This window comes from Pongo abelii, chromosome 13 (assembly GCF_028885655.2).
Source record: "Pongo abelii isolate AG06213 chromosome 13, NHGRI_mPonAbe1-v2.0_pri, whole genome shotgun sequence".
Classification (NCBI taxonomy): domain Eukaryota; kingdom Metazoa; phylum Chordata; class Mammalia; order Primates; family Hominidae; genus Pongo; species Pongo abelii.
The window spans coordinates 88,834,625-88,852,841 of NC_071998.2; the positions used below are offsets into that span (position 1 = coordinate 88,834,625).

An 18,217-nucleotide genomic window follows, 5' to 3' on the forward strand; every position below is an offset into this window, starting at 1 on the left:
ATCAAAGATGTGTCCAAGGTTTTAGGCCTGATAATCTGTGTGAATGTGTGTTATTTACTGGGATGGGGAAGACCTGGGGGAGGAACATGTTTGGAGGTGAAAGGAAAAGCAAGAGTTTGATTTGGGACAAAGCAAGTCTGAGACACCTATTAGACATCCAAGTGGAGGTATAAAATATAAGGCTGGATAGATATGAGTGTGAGCTAGACAGAGCTGGATGTAGTTTTGGGAGGCACTGCAGCATATTCAAAGCCTTGGGCCAGAGGAGCTCACCAGGGAGAAGATGGATCTAAAGAAGGAGATCTATGGCCAAGACTTGCAGCACTATGACATTTAGAAATCAAGCAGCAAATGTGCAGGGCTGCTAAGGAGACTATAAAGGGACAACTAAAAAGATATGATATTCTAGAAGCCAAGAGAAGAAAGCAGTTCAAGAAGGGTGTGGCCAACTGTGTCAACCATATCATACGCTGCTGAGAGATCAAATAAGGACAGAGAAGTGATCACTGGAGGTCATCAGCAGCCTCATGAAAAACAGTCTCCATGGGCTGGAAGAAAGAGAGGACCCATGGCAGAGGGCTGAGCAGAGAATCAAAGGTGAGGAAGTAGACACAGGAGACAACTCCCTGAAAAGCGCTTCTGTGAAGGACAGCAGAGAACTAGATCAGCTACAGGAAAAGGTAGGGTAAGGAAAAGGCTCTGCAAACCCTGGAGATACTGAAACAGGTCTGCATTTTGGGGGAATGATCTGAGTGGAAAGAAAGAAACTAGAGATGCAGCAGAGATAGGAGAATTGCAGAAGCAAAGTCCTCTAAAAAACCAAGAGGCCAGATGATCAAGCTTACAAGTGAAGGGGGTTTCTCTTGGTAAAAGCAAAAACACTTTATCCATAGCAATATGAAGACAGGAAGGAAATATTAACACAAATTCAGATGAATTGGAAGGTATGCTGGGAAGATAAAGGTCCTCCTTTATCAAGGACACAGCCAAACCATATCAAGGAGGACCTATATAACTGCTTCTATTTTTTCAGTGAAATATGAGATGAGGTCATCAGGTAAGAATGAGGGAAGATAACAAGGTACATGGCCCTTCCTGAGAGATGAGAGGCCCCAGTAAGTGAGGGAGGCAAGGGAGGCAGGAGGTAAAAATGTGAAATAGTTGTTTTGAAGACTGCGAAGTGGAACACATAGTGAAGGGTAAGATTGCTGAGCAGGGCTGAGTGCTCATTTGAGATTTGTGGTCATGAATTTAAAGCAAGACCAGTTGGTCTAGATATGTGTTTTTCTCTCATGACATTTACATGCTTGAGTTCAGGTGTGTAGTAGTCAGATGTGTAGGCTTAAGCAGAGAGCAAATATGAAGGAAGAAGAGTGGAATACAGGAATTAGAAGTACTTGAAATAGAGTAGTTATGATGATGAACCACAGAAATTTAGCTGGTTAAGGAAGGAAGTGAGAACCTGAGGGAAATGACAGATAGTGGGAAAAGTGGAAGGGCCAGTCTTTTGGAAGTCTTGATGAGGTGGATTGGAAATATTGCCCCAAGGGAGCTGGGATGAAAGGAGGTAGCAGTCAGAGAATGTAGGTTTTTGGTGATGGTATGGTCGTGGACATGACAAAGGTAATGAGTGGCTGGAATGGAACAGATCAAAGGAGTAAATTAAAAAGAAGATGTATTAGTCTGTTCTCACAATGCTAACAAAGACATAACCCGAGCCTGGGTAATTTATAAAAGAAAGAGGTTTAATTGACTTGCAGTTCAGCATGGCTGGGGAGGCCTCAGGAAACTTACAATCATGGTGGAATGGGAAGCCAACATGTCCTTCTTCACATAGTAGCAGGAAGCAAAAGTGCTGAGCAAAAGGGAGAAAAGCCCCTTATAAAACCATCAGATCTTGTGAGAACTCATTCATTATCACCAGAACAGTATGAGGGTAACTGTCCCCATGACTAAATTACCTCCCACTGGGTCCATCCCACGACACGTGGAGATTATGGGAACTACAATTCAAGATGAGATTTGGGTGGGGACACAGCCAAACCCTATCAGAAGATCAAAGAGAGACATGGAAACTAGAAGCCAATGTATTGGATGTCTCACCCATATGAATGTTGAAATTACCAGGAATGGTGTCAGGAAAAAGGATAGACAGGAAGACAGCGTGCCAGTGCTAAAGACACCCACTAATGAGGGTAAATAGAGCATTCATATGGGCATTGAAGGAGTGGAGAGTTGAAGGAAGAGGGAGAAGGAATGCATTTAGAAGTGACCACAGAAGGCAAAGAGGACCACTTACACAGCTTCCCCACCTCAGGCCCTCAGGTACCCAGTTTTTAAGAGGAAAGACACCTTCCACCTCAGTAGGTTGTAAAAGAAATAATGTCATGAGCAGATATTCAGCTTTCATTTAATGCAAAAAAGTAAGTGAGCACTCAGAGAAGTAGTTGAGGATATTGGAAAGAGTGTAATTGACAGCCATGAGTTCATAAACCCACAGAGAAAAGGTTTGGGAGCGCAGGAAGGAAAGGAAAATTGAGTCAAAACAGAGACTCTTCTGAGTGGCATGGGGTTAGGGTCCCCTTGACCTGAGAAGCTTGGGTTTCTGGAGATGACTGAAGTGGACAGGAATGAAAGCCATCCTGAAATTAGTCTTGAGAGTCTCTTAGGGAAAGGTGGACTTGAGACAAAAGGTGCAATGCTGATTAGCAACAATTCTCTACTGTGCCTGTGAGTAATGCAGAAGCCAGAATGAGTCCCTCAAGGGATTGTTCTCTTAAGGGGAGTTCACTGTGAAGGCTTCTGGGGAGGGTCCATCTACCCTGAAAATGGATCCCTAGGGCTGACTTTACCAACTCTTCAGGTGGTGCAGTGTTATGATGCTCTGGAGCACAAGGAGCTCAGAGCCTGCCACTTTGCTGCTGGGTGGTGTGCTGGTGTGGCAGGCAGGCTCCCAAATCATTCCACATAAGTGACATTTGTGTAAACACCATTGCAATTTCTCTGTTGGAGTCTGCAGACCCATCCTCAAGTTATCAGGGAGAATTTTAATTTTTCCATATTGATAATAATCTTAACAAATAATAAAATCATATTCTATGTCCTCTAGGTCTACCAGATAAATTACAGGACTCCCAGTTAAATTTAGATTTCACATAAACAGTGAATGCTTTTCTAGTATAAATATATCTCAGATATTGCATGATACATATTTCTACCAAAAAATTATACTTTATAACTATTGCCACCTGATGTTAGTACCTATGTGTATGCACTTATTATATGTTTATTACACAATAAAGATATTTATTATAAGGAATTGACTTAAACAATTTGGAGGCTGGCAAGACCCAGGATCTGCAGGATAAATCCAGCAGCTGGAGACTAAGGAGAGCTAACGGCATAGCTCCAGTCTGAAGGCTGCAGGCTCAAGAGCCAGAAAAAGAGTCAATGTCCCAGTTTGGAGGCAGTCAGGCAGGAAGAATCCTCTGTTACTCAAGGAAGAGTCAGCCTTTTTTTCTAGTGAAGTGTCAGCTGATTGGGTGAGACCCACTAACATCAGGGAGGGCAATCTGCTTTGCTCAGTCCGTTGATGTAAATGTTAATCTCATCCAAAACCACCCTTGCAGAAACACGCCGAATATTTGACTAAATATCTGGGCACCCCGGAACCCAGTCAAGTTGACACACCAAATTCACCATCACAGTGTTCATGTTTGCACTGTTTATGATGAAACTGGGACCAAGCAGTAACATTAATGAGAAAAGGGAGGCAGACCCAATCTCAAGGTGTAATATGGCCATGTTAACTAAAATGAAAGAATATCACAGCCCTGTAAGAAGCAAGTTTTCTCAGAAGTTCAAATAGAGAAAGTTCAAACTGAGTCATCCAAACACAGCATTACAGTCATGACAAATTCCAAAGAACCTGCCCCTTAACAGGTTAGCCCCATAGTAACACTGCAAGTAGCCATTTAGTGTCAGCAATTAAAAAAAAAAAAAAATCCATCATATTAAACGTATGGGTTTCTATTTTGATTTTGTTTGTAGTATTGTATTTAATTTATAAATTTGTTTTGGTTTTATTGTTTAAAGGCTATATCTAGTTTTACATGTCTACACAAATAATGTTAAACTAAAACTCATTTAAGTTACACATTAAGTACTGAGGAGTCGTGAGATTTTTCTCCTTTTAAATGGGTTCATTAGTCTGTTATTCTTAGTTTGAGAAACACTTATTATAATAATATAAAAGCATTTATGGCCTTTTTTTAGGGGATTTGTGTTTTGGAGCATTTCATTTGCATAATTCATTGAACTAGATATTATTAGAGGGTTTTTTTTAAATAACAAATTGAAAAAAGTGTGTACTGTGTGCTACACTGAATTAGAAAATGTTGCACATTATATCTCCTCTTAGATATACACAAAGCATTTTAGTGAATAAAAGACTTGGAGAAATCGGGCAGAAAAAGATGTCAGATGCTGTTTCACTCAGTCTTCCCAAGCTTATCTGAGCAAAGAATACCTCTATTGCAGCAACTATCAATATCCTAAGAAATAGCTTTCTTTGAAAAACCAGTTTGGAAAACATTCATCTATAACACTATCTAGAATAAGGATATTCTATTAACATTTTTGTGCCAAAGACTCTTCCAGCAGCCTAGTGATACCTATGGACATCTTCTTAGAATAATGTTTTTAAATGCATTAAAAATATAAAGGAATACAAAGGAAATCAATTATATTCAAATACAGTTTTCAAAATAACTTTAAAACAAATGGGAGTACCTGAAGGAGAGGAGAAGGAAAGGACAAAAGAAATATTTAAAGAAATAATAGAGGCCGGGCCCAGTGGCTCATGCCTGTAATCCTAGCACTTTGGGAGGCCGAGGCAGGCGGATCACTTGAGGTCAGGAGTACGAGACCAGCCTGGCCAACATGGTGAAACCTCATCTCTACTAAAACTACAAAAATTAGTCGGGCATGGTGGTGCATGCCTGTAATCCCAGCCACTCGGGAGGCTGAGGCAGGAGAATCACTTGAACCTGGGAGGCGGAGGTTGCGGTGAGCTAAGATCACACCACAGCACTCCAGCCTGGGCAACAAGAGCCAAACTCCATCTCAAAAAAGAAAGAAAGAAAGAGAGAAAGAAAGGCAGAGAGAAAGGAATGGAGGAAGGAAGGAAGGGAGGGAGGAGAGGGAAAGAAAGGCAGGCCAGTCAATGGCCACATATTGTATGCTTTCTTCATGTGAAATATCTAGAATAGGCAAATCTGTACAAACAGAAAGTAGATTAGTGCTTGCCTGAAGTAGGGAGGTGGAAGGTGGTGAGGAGGGTTGGGAGATGATGGCCAAAAAGAACAGGGTTTCTCTTTGGGATGATGAAAACATTCTAAAATTGAGTGCAGTGATGGGTGCACATCATCAACACATATAATAATATACAGTTAATTGTACATTTAAATGAGTGAATTGTATGGTAGATAAATTATATCTCAACAAATGTGTTTAAAAATGAACAGTCAAAAGTTCCCAAAAGTTGAAAAGTATACATGCAAAGATCTAAGAAGCCCAATGAATTCCAAACAAAAGAATGACACCAAGGCACATTTCAAAACAAATGATAAAGGGAAAATCTAAAAAGTAGTCAGAGAAAGACACATATTATATACAGTGGGAACAAAGATAAAGATGACAGCAGATTTGTTACTGGAAGAAAATGCAAGCTAGAAGACAGTGGGGAAAAAATCTTTAATGTAAAAATGTCAACCGAGAACTCCACACACAGTAAAACTATCTTTCAGAAACAAAGGCAACACAATGAGATACCACTTCATATCGATTAGAATGGCTATTATCCAAAAAACGGGAAGATATAACAAGTGTTGGCAGGGATATGTAGAAATTGGAACCCTTGTACCTTGCTGGTGGGAATGTAACATGATGCAGCCACTATAGAAGACAGTTTGGTGGTTCTTCAAAACATTAAACATACAATTACCATATGATCCAGCAATTCCATTCCTAGGTATATATCCCAAATAATTGAAAACAAGTGTCTAAACCAAAGCCTATACACCAATGTTCATAGTAGCAGTCTTCACAATAGCCAAAAGATAGGAACAATTCCTTTTAATTACATTTATCAGCCAAAAATAGTTACATGACCATGCTTTATTTCAAGGGGACAGAAGAGTATATGCATCCACATACCTAGAAGTAAAGGAGAATTGGATAATTGGTGAGCATTAATTATCTTCCACGATTACCTGTGATACTAAAAATTATTTCCACACCAACATATTGCAAAGAGATTGAAACAGAACTTGCTCAAAGAATGTGAACTGTCCCATGAACCAGAGGTCCTACCCAGAAAAAGGAGGAGAACTGCAACTCCAGCCACACCTTAGTCTCTCAATACATTCCCAATATGGACGGCTAAAATTCCAGAAACCCCAAGGACATCTGGATGGCAGCTCTATTTGATTAAAAAATCTCTTAACTGGCAGAGGTTGCTGTGAGCTGAAATCGCACCATTGCACTGCAGCCTGGGCAACAAGAGTGAAACTCTGTCTCAAAAAAAAAAAAAAAAAAAAAAAAAGTCTCTTAGCTGCCTAGAAACCAACTTTCTTCCTTTTCACTTGCTATGCATGCTATCAGATACCTCTACCACTTGTTCATTCAATATCCCTTGTCTATGCCCAGCTGATGGAGAAACCCATCAGGTACAGTCTACAACCAGGAGTCTAAACAAAGCACTATGGGAACACAGACGAAGGAGCAAATCATTTTTGTAGTGTTTTGCACTCTGACCTAGCCACATTTTTCCTGCTTTTGTGATACAAACCTGCGTTCCCCAGCTTGCCAACTCTGCAGCTGAGCAGCTTTGTGGCCATAGGCAAATCCCTTCACCTAGAATTCTGAGGCTCGGTTTCCTCACCTGTAAAATGGGAATGATAACGCCTACCTCCCAGGATTATTGTGAGAACAAGAATGAGATAATGTCTATAGAAATGCGTTTTGTGTCAGTCCAAGTTATCATCCCCATCAGCATCATCGTGGCTGTCTTCTACCGTCTAGAAGGGGAGCCCCAGGGCTGGAGAAGGCCCAGGGAAGAAAGGGGTTCCCAGGCCGACCCTCTTACTCTGGGGGAGTCAGGGCCTCTCTCCTAATTAACTCTTCCTGGCAGAAGTTTCTTGCTGGACGTGTTTGCGTACCAGTGAAAAGCCAAGTGAGGCTTCCAGGGGCCTCCCACTGGCCCTGACACATCAGGTAAGAATGATGATTCACTAAACTCTAACAGCCTTGCTGACAGGCCTACTGGCCCAGCCCAGGCAGAGGCTGGAGAGGGCTGCCCAGTGTGCAGCGGGACCATTAGGTTTTATAGAAGTGAAAGAGAGAAGGAGAGAGGGAGGGGAAGAAAAGGGAGAGATAAAGGAAAAGAAACAAAGGCCCCAAAAGGGAAAAAGAACAGAAGAAACACAAAGTAGAATGATGGTTAGGAGGGGTGGTGAGATGGGGAGTCGTTTAATTGGTATAAAGTCTGTTTTGCAAGATGAAGAAGTTCTAGAGCTCTGCTGCACAACAATGTGAATACAGTTAACACTACTGAACTGCACACTTAAAATGGTTAAGATGGTAAATTTCACGTGACATGTTTTCCACCACAATTAAAAATATTAAAATACATTTTTAAAAGAAATGAGGCCGGGCGTAGTGGCTCATGCCTGTAATCCCAGCACTTTGGGAGGCCAAAGCAGGTGGATCACGAGGTCAGGAGTTCAAGACCAGCTTGGCCAACATGGTGAAACCCCTTCTCTACTAAAAACACAAAAAAATTAGCCGGGCGTGGTGGCGGGAGCCTGTAATCCCAGCTACTCGGGAGGCTGAGGCAGGAGAATCGCTTCAACCTGGGAGGCGGAGGTTGCAGTGAGCCGAGATCGCGCCATTGCCCTCCAGCCTGGGCGACAGAGGGAGACTCCGTCTCAGAAAAAAAACAAAAAAGAAAGAAAGAAAAGAAAAGAAAAAGAAAAAGGAGAGGAGGAAAGGAAGAAAGGAGAGAGAGAGAGGAGAAAGAAAGGAAGCAGGCGGAAGAGAAGGAAGGAGGGAGGGAGGAAGAGAAAGGAAGCAGAGAGAAGGAAGGCGGGAGGGAGGAGAAAAGGAAAATTAAAAGGAAGGAGATGGGGAAGGGAGGAGGAAATGGACGGAAAGAGGGAGGAATGAGAGGGATAAAAAGGAAGAGATGGGAGATGGGAAGAAAGAAAAATAGCTGAGAGGAGGAGGAACGAAGAAGCGCCGCAGGTCGACAGGCGGCCTCGCATCGCTTCCTCCCCAGGCCCGGCCCAGCGCGCGGGGGCGGGGCTGCCGCGGGGCGGGGCTGCGCGTGACGTCACCGCCCTGCCGCCCCGCCCCGTCCCCGCTCCGGGGCCTTGTGAAATCGCGCGCGCTGGCGGCCGCGGTAGACCGTGCAGCTCTCCTTGGGTGGCTGCGAGTCCCTTGGCCGTGGGCCCTGTGCGCGGCCAGCCCCGGCGGCGGGAGGGCGATAATTGCCCAGAGACGCAGCACTTACCTGGGCCGGTTGTGCAAGGCGCGCGGGGGGAGGCCGGGCGGCGGCTCTCACGCCTCAGCGGCCAGGCATGCGCGGGGGCGAGGCCGGGCCAGGGTCCCGGGGGGCGCCTCCAGCTGTTCCCGTTGCGGACGCCGCCCCATTCTTCAGGAAAGAGCCGCCGCCCGTCACCGCTGGGGATGGGGAGACCCGCGCTCCCACCCCGCTTGGCCACCTGCTGGGGTGAGTGACGGTCGGTCGAGTCCCACACGTGCCTCTGAACCCCAAGCGCCTCCTCTGTGTACTAGGGGTGAAAACGCCACCTCTCTGATCCTCTGGTTGAGAGGATTAGAAATGATGCAGGAGAGGCCTGGAACACTGCCAGGCACACATTAGGTACATAGCGAATGGTGGCCTCGATGCCCATAGACTGCCAGTCAAAACTAGAGTTAAAGTTGTGTCTGCCACTGACTTGCTGGTGACTTTGGGACATTTACCTCCCCTCTCTGGTCTTCAGTTTCCTCTTCAGAAACTGGAGTTTGATGCTCACCATCATCGTGGGCCAGGATGATGGCCTGTGCCGGCCGTCCTTGAAAAGGCGAGGCCGGGCTGAGCGTGCGCTGGGTTTAGACATAGCAGGTGTCTCCTGTCACTTGCGCCTAGTTCCTGGGGCCATGGTCCTTGGAGCTGCTGTTAGAGAGGGATGGAGTGGGACAGGGTATCCTGAGCTTACACCAGGATCCCTAGAAGTGTGATCACACATACACACATATGCACACACATCACACTACATACACACAGGTGCACACACAACCCATGGAGGTCTGACAGGAGCTGCAGTCACCCAGCACCTTCTTTGAGCCTTTGAGGCCAGTCCTCCCCAGGGCTTTAAGGTGGTGTTGCTGTCCCAACCAACAAGTGAGGAACTGAGGCAAGAGGAGGGCAGGTAAGCTCGGTCCTGGGGGCAGCCACTTGCAGTGGGGCCTCATTCTACACCAGCACTTTGAGATTATAGTCCAACCTTGGGAAGGAAGCAGAGCTAGTCACCTGCTCAGGCTCCAGTCTGGGGTGCCCAAAGATGGTTCCATAGGGGAGCCACTCTTTGCATCTGGCCTGAGAGTCCCTACTTTCCTCCTTCCTCTTTTTGACCTTGAAAGTATGCAGGACAAAAAGACTCAAAGAATAATATAAAAATAATAAATACCCATCATCCAAAATAAAAAATTTTAAATTAAAAAAGGAGAAATGGCTGGGCGCGGTGGCTCACGCCTATAATCCCAACACTTTGGGAGGCCAAGGCGAGTGGATCACGAGGTCAGGAGTTTGAGACCAGCCTGGCCAATATGGTGAAACCCCGTCTCTACTAAAAATACAAAAAAACTAGCCGGGCATGGTGGCACACTCCTGTAGTCTCAGCTACTCGGGAGGCTGAGGCAGGAGAATCGCTTGAACTCAGGAGGCGGAGGTTGAAGTGAATCCAGATTGCACCACTGCACTCCAACCTGGGCAATAGAGGGAGACTCCGTCTCAAAAAAAAAAAAAAAGGAGACGTTAGAGTATGATGGTTCCCACTTCACCGATCTGTTGGGAGGATTAAAATAATAAGGTGACCCTTGGAAAGTGTGAGGGATATACCCGCATCAGATTCTCCCAACCACTGTCCTCCTTGCCCTCAGCTTCTGTGACAACAGGCACTCCCGGTTTTCTTCCTACCTCTCTGACTGCTCCTTCCCAGTCTTTTGCAGGTTCCCACTCACTTATACATGCCTTAAAAGTCGGTGGGCTTAGGGGTAACCAATTGAGGCATCCCTCTCTTTTAGGCATCCCGCTCTTCCTTGGGATGACTTGGTGATTACATCCTCTCCAAGACTTCAGGTCCCAGGGTCCTGCGATTGTATGAGATTTTAATTTTGTTCATTTTGCTAATTCATATCTTCTGTATTTGCTCTCAAATTGTGTGATTTTTTAAATAAAATATCCTTAAGCCTCTTGGAGCTCCTTGGAGGGGCCCGAGAAGCTAGGACAAAAATGCCTCTCACCTATATCCAGTTCGAATACATAGCCATGTCAGTGGGAAGGAAAAACAGTTGCTCCTTTGGTAGAAATGGCTACTGGAGGAAATTTGATTCACTGAAGAACTTGGCTTGGGAATTTGCAGACTGGTAGCACTCATCAAGGCCTTGGAGATCTTCAGATTCTAACCCCTCATCTTGGAATCAGGAAAGTGGAAACCCAAAGATGATTGATTACTGGCCGCACCTGCCAGATGGCACAGGAAGATAATGGCAGAGCCAGAATTTGAACATGTTTTCTCACTCTGTGGTCCCTGCTCATTTTGAAATATGTCCCTACCCATCCCAGCAATTGACCCGAAGACAGTCCACACACACACACACGCACACACACACACACACACGGGCAGCCTAATTTTCCATCCAAAGTCTTTACATTCAGAAAGCAGATCAATCTTGGATTCACGTGATTTCCCATGGGGATCTGTCATACTAATCCTTGAGAAAAGTGAACCAACTTAAATCCCCCACCACGCTCTGTTCTAAGGAGGAATATTCAACTCTGTGGCAATTACATTCCAAAGTCCCTATTTTCTGTAGAGAGCTTCCTTGGTGTTAACCACTTTTCCTTAGTTATTCTTTTATTTTTTATTGTTATTTTGTTTTATTTTATTCTTTTATTCTACCAACAACTCCACAATGTAGGTATTAGTGTTCTTTTGCTGTATGAGAAAACTGAACTTCAAAAAGGTTAAATAACTTTCTCAAAGACACAGCAATAAGTGGCAGAGCCAGGATTCAAACACTCATTCTCAGGACACCATACCTTGTACCTCAGTGTTCCCTGGTCCACACTGCCAGACCAGAGCAGAGGTCCTTTGTACAGGTTGCAGGGAAGCATTTCTGAGACTCACAGGAAATGGGAGCTAAAATGACCTTGTAGGTCCTCGTTTCACATTTCGTTCCATCTTTCAAACAAACCACATTGTACAGAATGGTTTAAACCATGACTTCTGGACAGAGAACCTGAATTTAAATCCTGGCTCAACCACTTACTAATTGTGCAACTTTGGGCAAGTTACTTAATCTCTCTGTGCCTCAGATTCCTCATCTGTAGAGTGTGGAAAATAATAGTACTTAATTCATAGAGGTGTTATGAGGATGAAATGAGTTACAACACAAAAGTACATAAAACACTGCTTGACACATAGTAAGCTCTCCATAAATGGAGAGCTTTTACCAGGGTCATCATCATCATTGCTACACTATTATTACTACTACTAAGAGTTTGTGATACACAAACTCTTAAGATAGTGAATGGGAAGAGAAAGATGACACAGACACTGTCCTCTCCTTATGGAACTCATCCTATGGAAGGAGAAGGATACAGAAACCATATATGATTACAATTTAATAATATAGTAAATGCAATAACAGTGATGTGTGTGGACACTCCAGAGAGTAGACATGACTTGTTCAAGGCAACAGCAAAGTTAGGACTTGAGCCCAGTTATCCTGAGCCTCTTTCTGTTCCACCTCATTGACTGAGAATGTGCCTGTGGACTGCACATATAGGTGTGACCCCAAAGTCTTTGCACATGGCACCAAAAAGAGGTACCTAAGGCCATGGCTTCTCCAGCTGAAGATGTTACTAAAGTGCAGAAATAGTCAATGAACATCTGCTGAATGAGTAAATGAATCAAAGGCCCTGGTGAGAGGCCAGCCAATTTTCTCCCCCCACCCAACGTGTAGGCTTGAGGCAATGGCAGGGTAAAGCAGTTCTACATGAGCCCGGGAGGACAGCTGGTCCCCCTCTTCATCCTCAAAAGGATGTTTCACTGGGGCACCACCATACACAGACCCCTCCTTTACCACAGCTATTTCTGATGCCCTCAAGAGAAATTTTAACTCACTCAAATCAATCATTTCCACAATTCTGTGATTTGTATGTGCCCAACTCTGTAGAGGGGAAGGTGAATCAACAACACTCTCTACCCTCAGGGTGCTCAAATTCCAGCAGGAAAACATGACAAATTGCTAGCCTGCAGGGTAGAAAGTGATCAGTCCCTGAGAAAGGGGCAGACCACAAAGACAACCAGCATTCAGATAATTAGAGCTCTCATAGATAATTAGAGCTCTCACAGTACAGTCGACTGAGCAATGTTGCCAAAGATGTGCATCCATGAATCTTGGGAACCTGTGAATATTACTCTATATGACACATGGGTCTTTACAGGTATGATTAAAGTAAGGATCCTAATGTGGGTAGGATATCTTGGCTTATCCAGATGGGCCCTAAATGTAAACATTTGTTTCAGCAGCTATAGGAAAATAATACAGATAGATTGCTGACTGTATGCTAAGCATTCTCATTGAGTTTTTTCCATGAACTCCAAAGCCAGACTGCCTAGGTTCAAATCATGGCCCCTTTTCTTTCCATCTGTGTGGCTTTAGTCAATTTTCCTCTGTGGGCTTGTTTCCTCATTTATAGAAGAGAAATCATATTTAGTAACCTCCTCCCCCATAGGAATGATGTAAGGAATGATATGTAGGAGATATTCTAAATGCTCACCATTATTTGGTTCTCCTTTCCTTCCTAGTTGTTTGGGAATCTGCACTTCCTGCCCCCTGCAGCAAGAGGCACCATGTGGCTAGTTCTGGACAATGAAATGTGAGCGGTGAAAAGCCCCAGTGGGACCTGGGCCACATGACCACAAGCCTACGGGCACATCACAAACTCTGTCAGACTCAATGACAATATTGGACTTCTCCATTGTCCAACGTCCCTTCCATCACTCAGCCCCCAGAACCCTGAGCACCATGTGACAAAATGGACAGTAAACAAGAGAGCAGGAGAGAAGAGATTTAAAGGGTTCTTGCAGCAGTGTGAAGCATGCAGAGTGTGCGTGGTGTGGATTCCCCAGAGGATACGTGCATAGCACCAAAGGTGATCGTAGGCGGCACCAGGATGAACTTCATTGTTATAATAATTAATTAATTTAATTAATTATGGCAAATTATACTGGGTTTCCATCCAAAGTTTCTTTTTAGAGTAAATGTACATTTTTAAAAAATGAGTTAATTTAAAGAAAAAATATTGATTACTCTCACAAGTGGTTTGTAGAGATGACAAAAATTGTAAAGGCAGAATCAAAAGACTAAAATTATGGTGAACTTCCCTGGAACAATGAAAAGAACATGGGCTTTGGAATCAGGCCAGGGTTTGAATCCAGTTCCTCCACTTGTTAGCAGTGTGACCTCGTTACTGAAGCTCTCTGAGATTGTTTCCTCCTCATTACTTTTTAATGGAGATCATTAACCAAACCTCATGTTGGTGGGGGTGATGGCAGTGTGAAAGGGTGGAGTGGGAGGAGGTGCATGGGGGTGTGTTGGGGGGGTGGGGAGGTGTGAGAATTACGGCTTACTTTCACCACTGCTGTCCTTAAACATTCCTCCTTCTTATTGTTGCCCCTGAGTCTTGACCCAGTTTGTAAATTGGGGGCCAATCCAACCCAAGTCCCAGACGCCTGGCCAGGCTCTGGGGACAGAACCCAGTAGGACCAGCTTCCTGCCCTCCAGGAGCTCCCGGCCGAGTGGGGCAACTAACATAGTCTCAAAGATCCGTAGTCCACAGCCAAAATGCCATGGGAGACAAGCAGAGGTGGTGGCACGGAGGCCCTGAGATGGCTCTGAGGAGAGCCACAGGCACCAGAGATGGATCTTGACCCGTGAGTAAGATTTCAACAGGCGCTGAGGGTAGGGAATGCAAACCAGATTTCCTTACTCTCTGAGCCTCAGTTTCCTCTTTGGTAAAATTTAAGTAATATTTCCTACGTTTTTGCTATGCTACTGTAAGGATTAAGTGGGATAAAGCGTAGGACGCACCTACCACAATGCCAGGCTCATGTTAGGCCCTGGATAAATACAGGCAATTACTTTCCTATTATGCTAGATGATAAAGCCCCGGTGGGTGGCCCCTTTCATAATGAAACTGTCTCCTCCTTTCCTATGACTCACCTGCAGGGGATTGCCCAGGGGCACAGATGTCCCAGGCTCCTGGGTGGGTTGGAACCATCAAGCTCCCTGAAGAAAGACTCCCAAGAGAGGGAACATAACTATTCCCCCGGGTCAGAGTTGGACTTCAAGTGCAGCTTTCCACCATCTATGGAGAGAAAGACCATGTCTTGGAGTCAGCCCCAGACCCTTCCAGCCTCCACTGAAAAGCCTGCTGTGCAGGAGCCCAGAGAGACCACCTATTGGGAAGAAACAGGAGACCGGGGCTTAAATCATTCCTTGCTGTCTGAACAGCATCACAGCCCTTTCTCCCTCCAGGCCTCCATGTTCTAAGGGTAGGAGTGGGCTGACTGAAAAAACCACCAGGATAGCAAACACCAATCAGACCAGACACTGCAGGGGCCTGGAGGTCCCCTCCCGGGCTGGGTGTTAGTCCTCTGCTTGCTGGGGATAGGGTCATCCAGGGGTCCTGGGATGGGCCGGCACACTCAGAACAGGAGGAGACCACTTAGGGAGCTGGAGGGAGCAATTCTCAGCCAGCTCCCACCAGCCTCCTGCACAGGGCAGTTATGAGCCAGATGCAGACGTGCTTTACCGGCTGGATGTCCATCTTCCCTAGCTCCCTAGCCATTCTTCCCTAGCTCCCTAGCCATGAAGAGAGAGCTAGACATGTAGCCCAGCCTCACAGTCTCTCCTCAATGCTGAAAACACACAGATCTTGCCCACAGTTACACAGGTGAATCAGTTGCTCAGGCCCTGGCCATAACCAGTCTCCTGCCATCTGACCCAGTGCAGCTTTTCTTCCCCTTGCTAACTGTCCAGAGGCAAAGCATCCCTCAGGGGCAGGTGGTGACAAGGACCAAGGTGGTAAGAGTGAGAAGGGCCTGTGGCAGAGGTGTAGAATGTGCACTGCGGGCACGATGTGCTTCCCACAGTGGAAAAGGGCCTGTCCCCTTCCCCCTACTTCCCCCTGAGTGCTGGAACTGTGTCTGGCACATACTGGCTCCACCTCAAGGTCAAATGTGCATCCTCCAAGTCCTTCTCCCTGAGGAAGGCCCACATTCCCAAAGAAGAGTCTGGGGCCTTATGATTTTTATGTGTGTGTGTGTGTGTGTGTGTGTGTGTGTGTGTGAGATGGAGTTTTGCTCTTGTTGCCCAGGCTGGAGTGCAATGGCGTGATCTCGGCTCACTGCAACCTCTGCCTCCCGGGTTCAAGCAATTCTCCTGCTTCAGCCTCCCGAATAGCTGGGACTACAGGTGTGCACAACCACGCCCGGCTAATTTTGTATTTTTAGTAGAGATGGGGTTTCACAATGTTGGTCAGCCTGGTCTCAAACTCCTGACCTCAAGTGATCCACCCCCCTCAGCCTCCCAAAGTGCTGGGATTACAGAAGTGAGCCACTGTGCCTGGCCAACCTCACAATTTTTGTAAAGCTTTATTGAAGTATAACTTACACACCATGAAATTCACCCATTTAAGTGTACAATGCTATGACTTTTAGTAAATTCATGGAATTGTGTAACCATCACCATAGTCTAGTTTCAGAAGTCTTTCCATCATCCCACAAAGATTCCTCATGCCTATTTGCAATCAATCCTTATTTCCATTGCCAGCCCCAGGCAAACCACTATCAGCTCCTTCTATAGATTGGCTTTTTCTGACAGTTTGTATCAATAGAATCATATAATATGTGGTCTTTTGTGTTTGGCTTCTTACACTTAGCATAATTTTTTTTTTAGTTTTATCCATGTTGTGGCACGTACAGTACTTCATTCCTTACCTCATTCATTTTGTATTCCTGGCATCCTGCCAGTGCCTGGCAAATAGTAGGTGCTTAATAAGGGGCTGAGGAATTTCACATGGAGACCAGATGCCCTTCCAAAATGAGGGCAACTATCTGCAAAAACCCCAGTCAACTCCAAGCTGCTACAGACAAAGGCGCTGATTCTCATGCCTGCTGCCGATGGTATGAACATAGCCATTTATTTTCATACCTATGACTGTATGGAGTGCACTGTCATGCCCTCCATCTCACATGTGCTACAGCATCCCCTCCACTTGTTTTGAATTTGCCCTTATTCCCCCTTCATCCTGGCTCTGAAAACCACAGTGACTCATCCTTCTGAGATTAGCTCTCCTTCTTCAACCCTGAGTGGCTGTATTGCCTGAACTAGTTGGAGAAGAACACTCCAAATACAACCAGAGCTCCTTGAGAGGAAAACAGCTCTGTGGAAAAATGTACTTACCTTGAATTGGCAAGGGCCACCCCTAGTCTCAGAAAGATAAGAAATCAACTTTTCCTCTCTTGCCTTGGCACCAGATTCACTGGTAGCTCTAGGAAGGAAAAAGGTTGACTATCTTTTGTATGGTCAATCTATACATATTTCTGTAGAAAACAGAAGCATTAAACATTTTCTTCATAGGCTCTTGGGCTCCCAGCCTCGGGCCTAACTCAGTTCAAACACCTACTGTGTTTCTATTTTGTGTCGGGTGCTGTGGTAACCTTGGGAGGGGTGGGCAGAGACATATAAGTTCTTTCTTCTTTTGATTGTGGTAAAATACATGTGTAACAGAAAATTTGCCATTTTAACCACGTTTAAGTGTGCAATTCAGTGGCATTAATTACATTTACAGTGTTGTACAACTGTTACCACTATCTAGTCCCAAATTTTTTTTGTCACTCCAAACAAAAACTGTGTAGTCACTAAACAATAACTTCCCATTCCCTTGGTCCCCAGTCCCTGGTAAGCTCTAATCTACTTTCTGTCAGTATAAATTTGCCTATTCTAGATATTTTATATATGTGGAATAATACAATGTTTGTCCATTTGTGTCTGGCTTCTTTCACTTAGCATAATGTTTTCAAGGTTCATACATTTTGTTGCATATATCAGCACTGCATTCCTTTTTTATGGCTGAATAATATTCCTATATACATACAGATGTATATAGAAATATATACACATATATAGGGATATATGTACACACACATATGTAGGAGACATATATATATATATATATATACACACACACATACCACATTTTGTTTATTCCTCTGTTGCTGAACACGGATTGTTTTCACCTTTTAGCTATTTTTGAATAGTGCTGCTGTGAACATTCTTGTACAAGTGTTTCTTTCAACACCTGTTTTCAGTTACTTTGGGTATATACCTAGGAGTGGAATTGTTGGGTCATATGGTAACTCTATATTTAACTTTTTAAGGAACTTTCAAAGTGTTTCAACAGTAGCTGCACCATTTTACATTCCCAAGAGCAGTGTATGAGGTTTCCAGTTTTTCTACATCATCTCCAACACTTGTTATTTTTCACATTTTTAATTTTACCTTTTCTAGTAGGTGTGAAATGATATCTCATTGTGGTTTTTATTTGCATATCCATAATGACCAATAAGGCTGAGCTTCTTTTCACAGGCTGATTGGCCACCTATATAACTTGTTTGGAGTAATGTCTGTTGTAGTCTTTTGTCCATTTTTAATTGGGTAGTTTGGGTGTTTCTTTGTTCTTCAGTTGTAAGAATTCTTTGTATATTCTGGATATTAAACTTTATCAAATATGTGATTTGAAAATATTTTCTCCCTTTTCTTGGATTGTCTTTTTACTCACTTGATAGTTTCCTTTGAT

At 44.4% G+C, this 18,217-nt stretch overlaps 1 protein-coding gene across 1 annotated transcript; it reads left to right on the forward strand.

Annotated features, from left to right (window-relative positions):
- Window positions 1–527: 527 nt before the first annotated feature.
- On the forward strand, window positions 528–13,914 carry LOC129047764 (uncharacterized). The gene is made up of 3 exons (XM_054519644.2): window positions 528–680; window positions 8,339–8,791; window positions 13,161–13,914. The coding sequence occupies exons 1-3, from the start codon at window positions 528–530 to the stop codon at window positions 13,233–13,235; spliced, it is 681 nt and encodes a 226-aa protein (XP_054375619.1). The 3' UTR covers window positions 13,236–13,914.
- Window positions 13,915–18,217: the final 4,303 nt, after the last annotated feature.

What these genes read in the sequence shown, in the direction of transcription:
- LOC129047764 (XM_054519644.2), top strand. Translation starts at nt 528, where the DNA reads ATGAAAAACAGTCTCCATGGGCTGGAAGAAAGAGAGGACCCATGGCAG. An exon ending in TAGATCAGCTACAGGAAAAG is followed by an intron (nt 681 to 8,338) that starts GTAGGGTAAGGA and finishes CTTCCTCCCCAG; the next exon opens with GCCCGGCCCAGCGCGCGGGG. An exon ending in CCGCTTGGCCACCTGCTGGG is followed by an intron (nt 8,792 to 13,160) that starts GTGAGTGACGGT and finishes TTTCCTTCCTAG; the next exon opens with TTGTTTGGGAATCTGCACTT.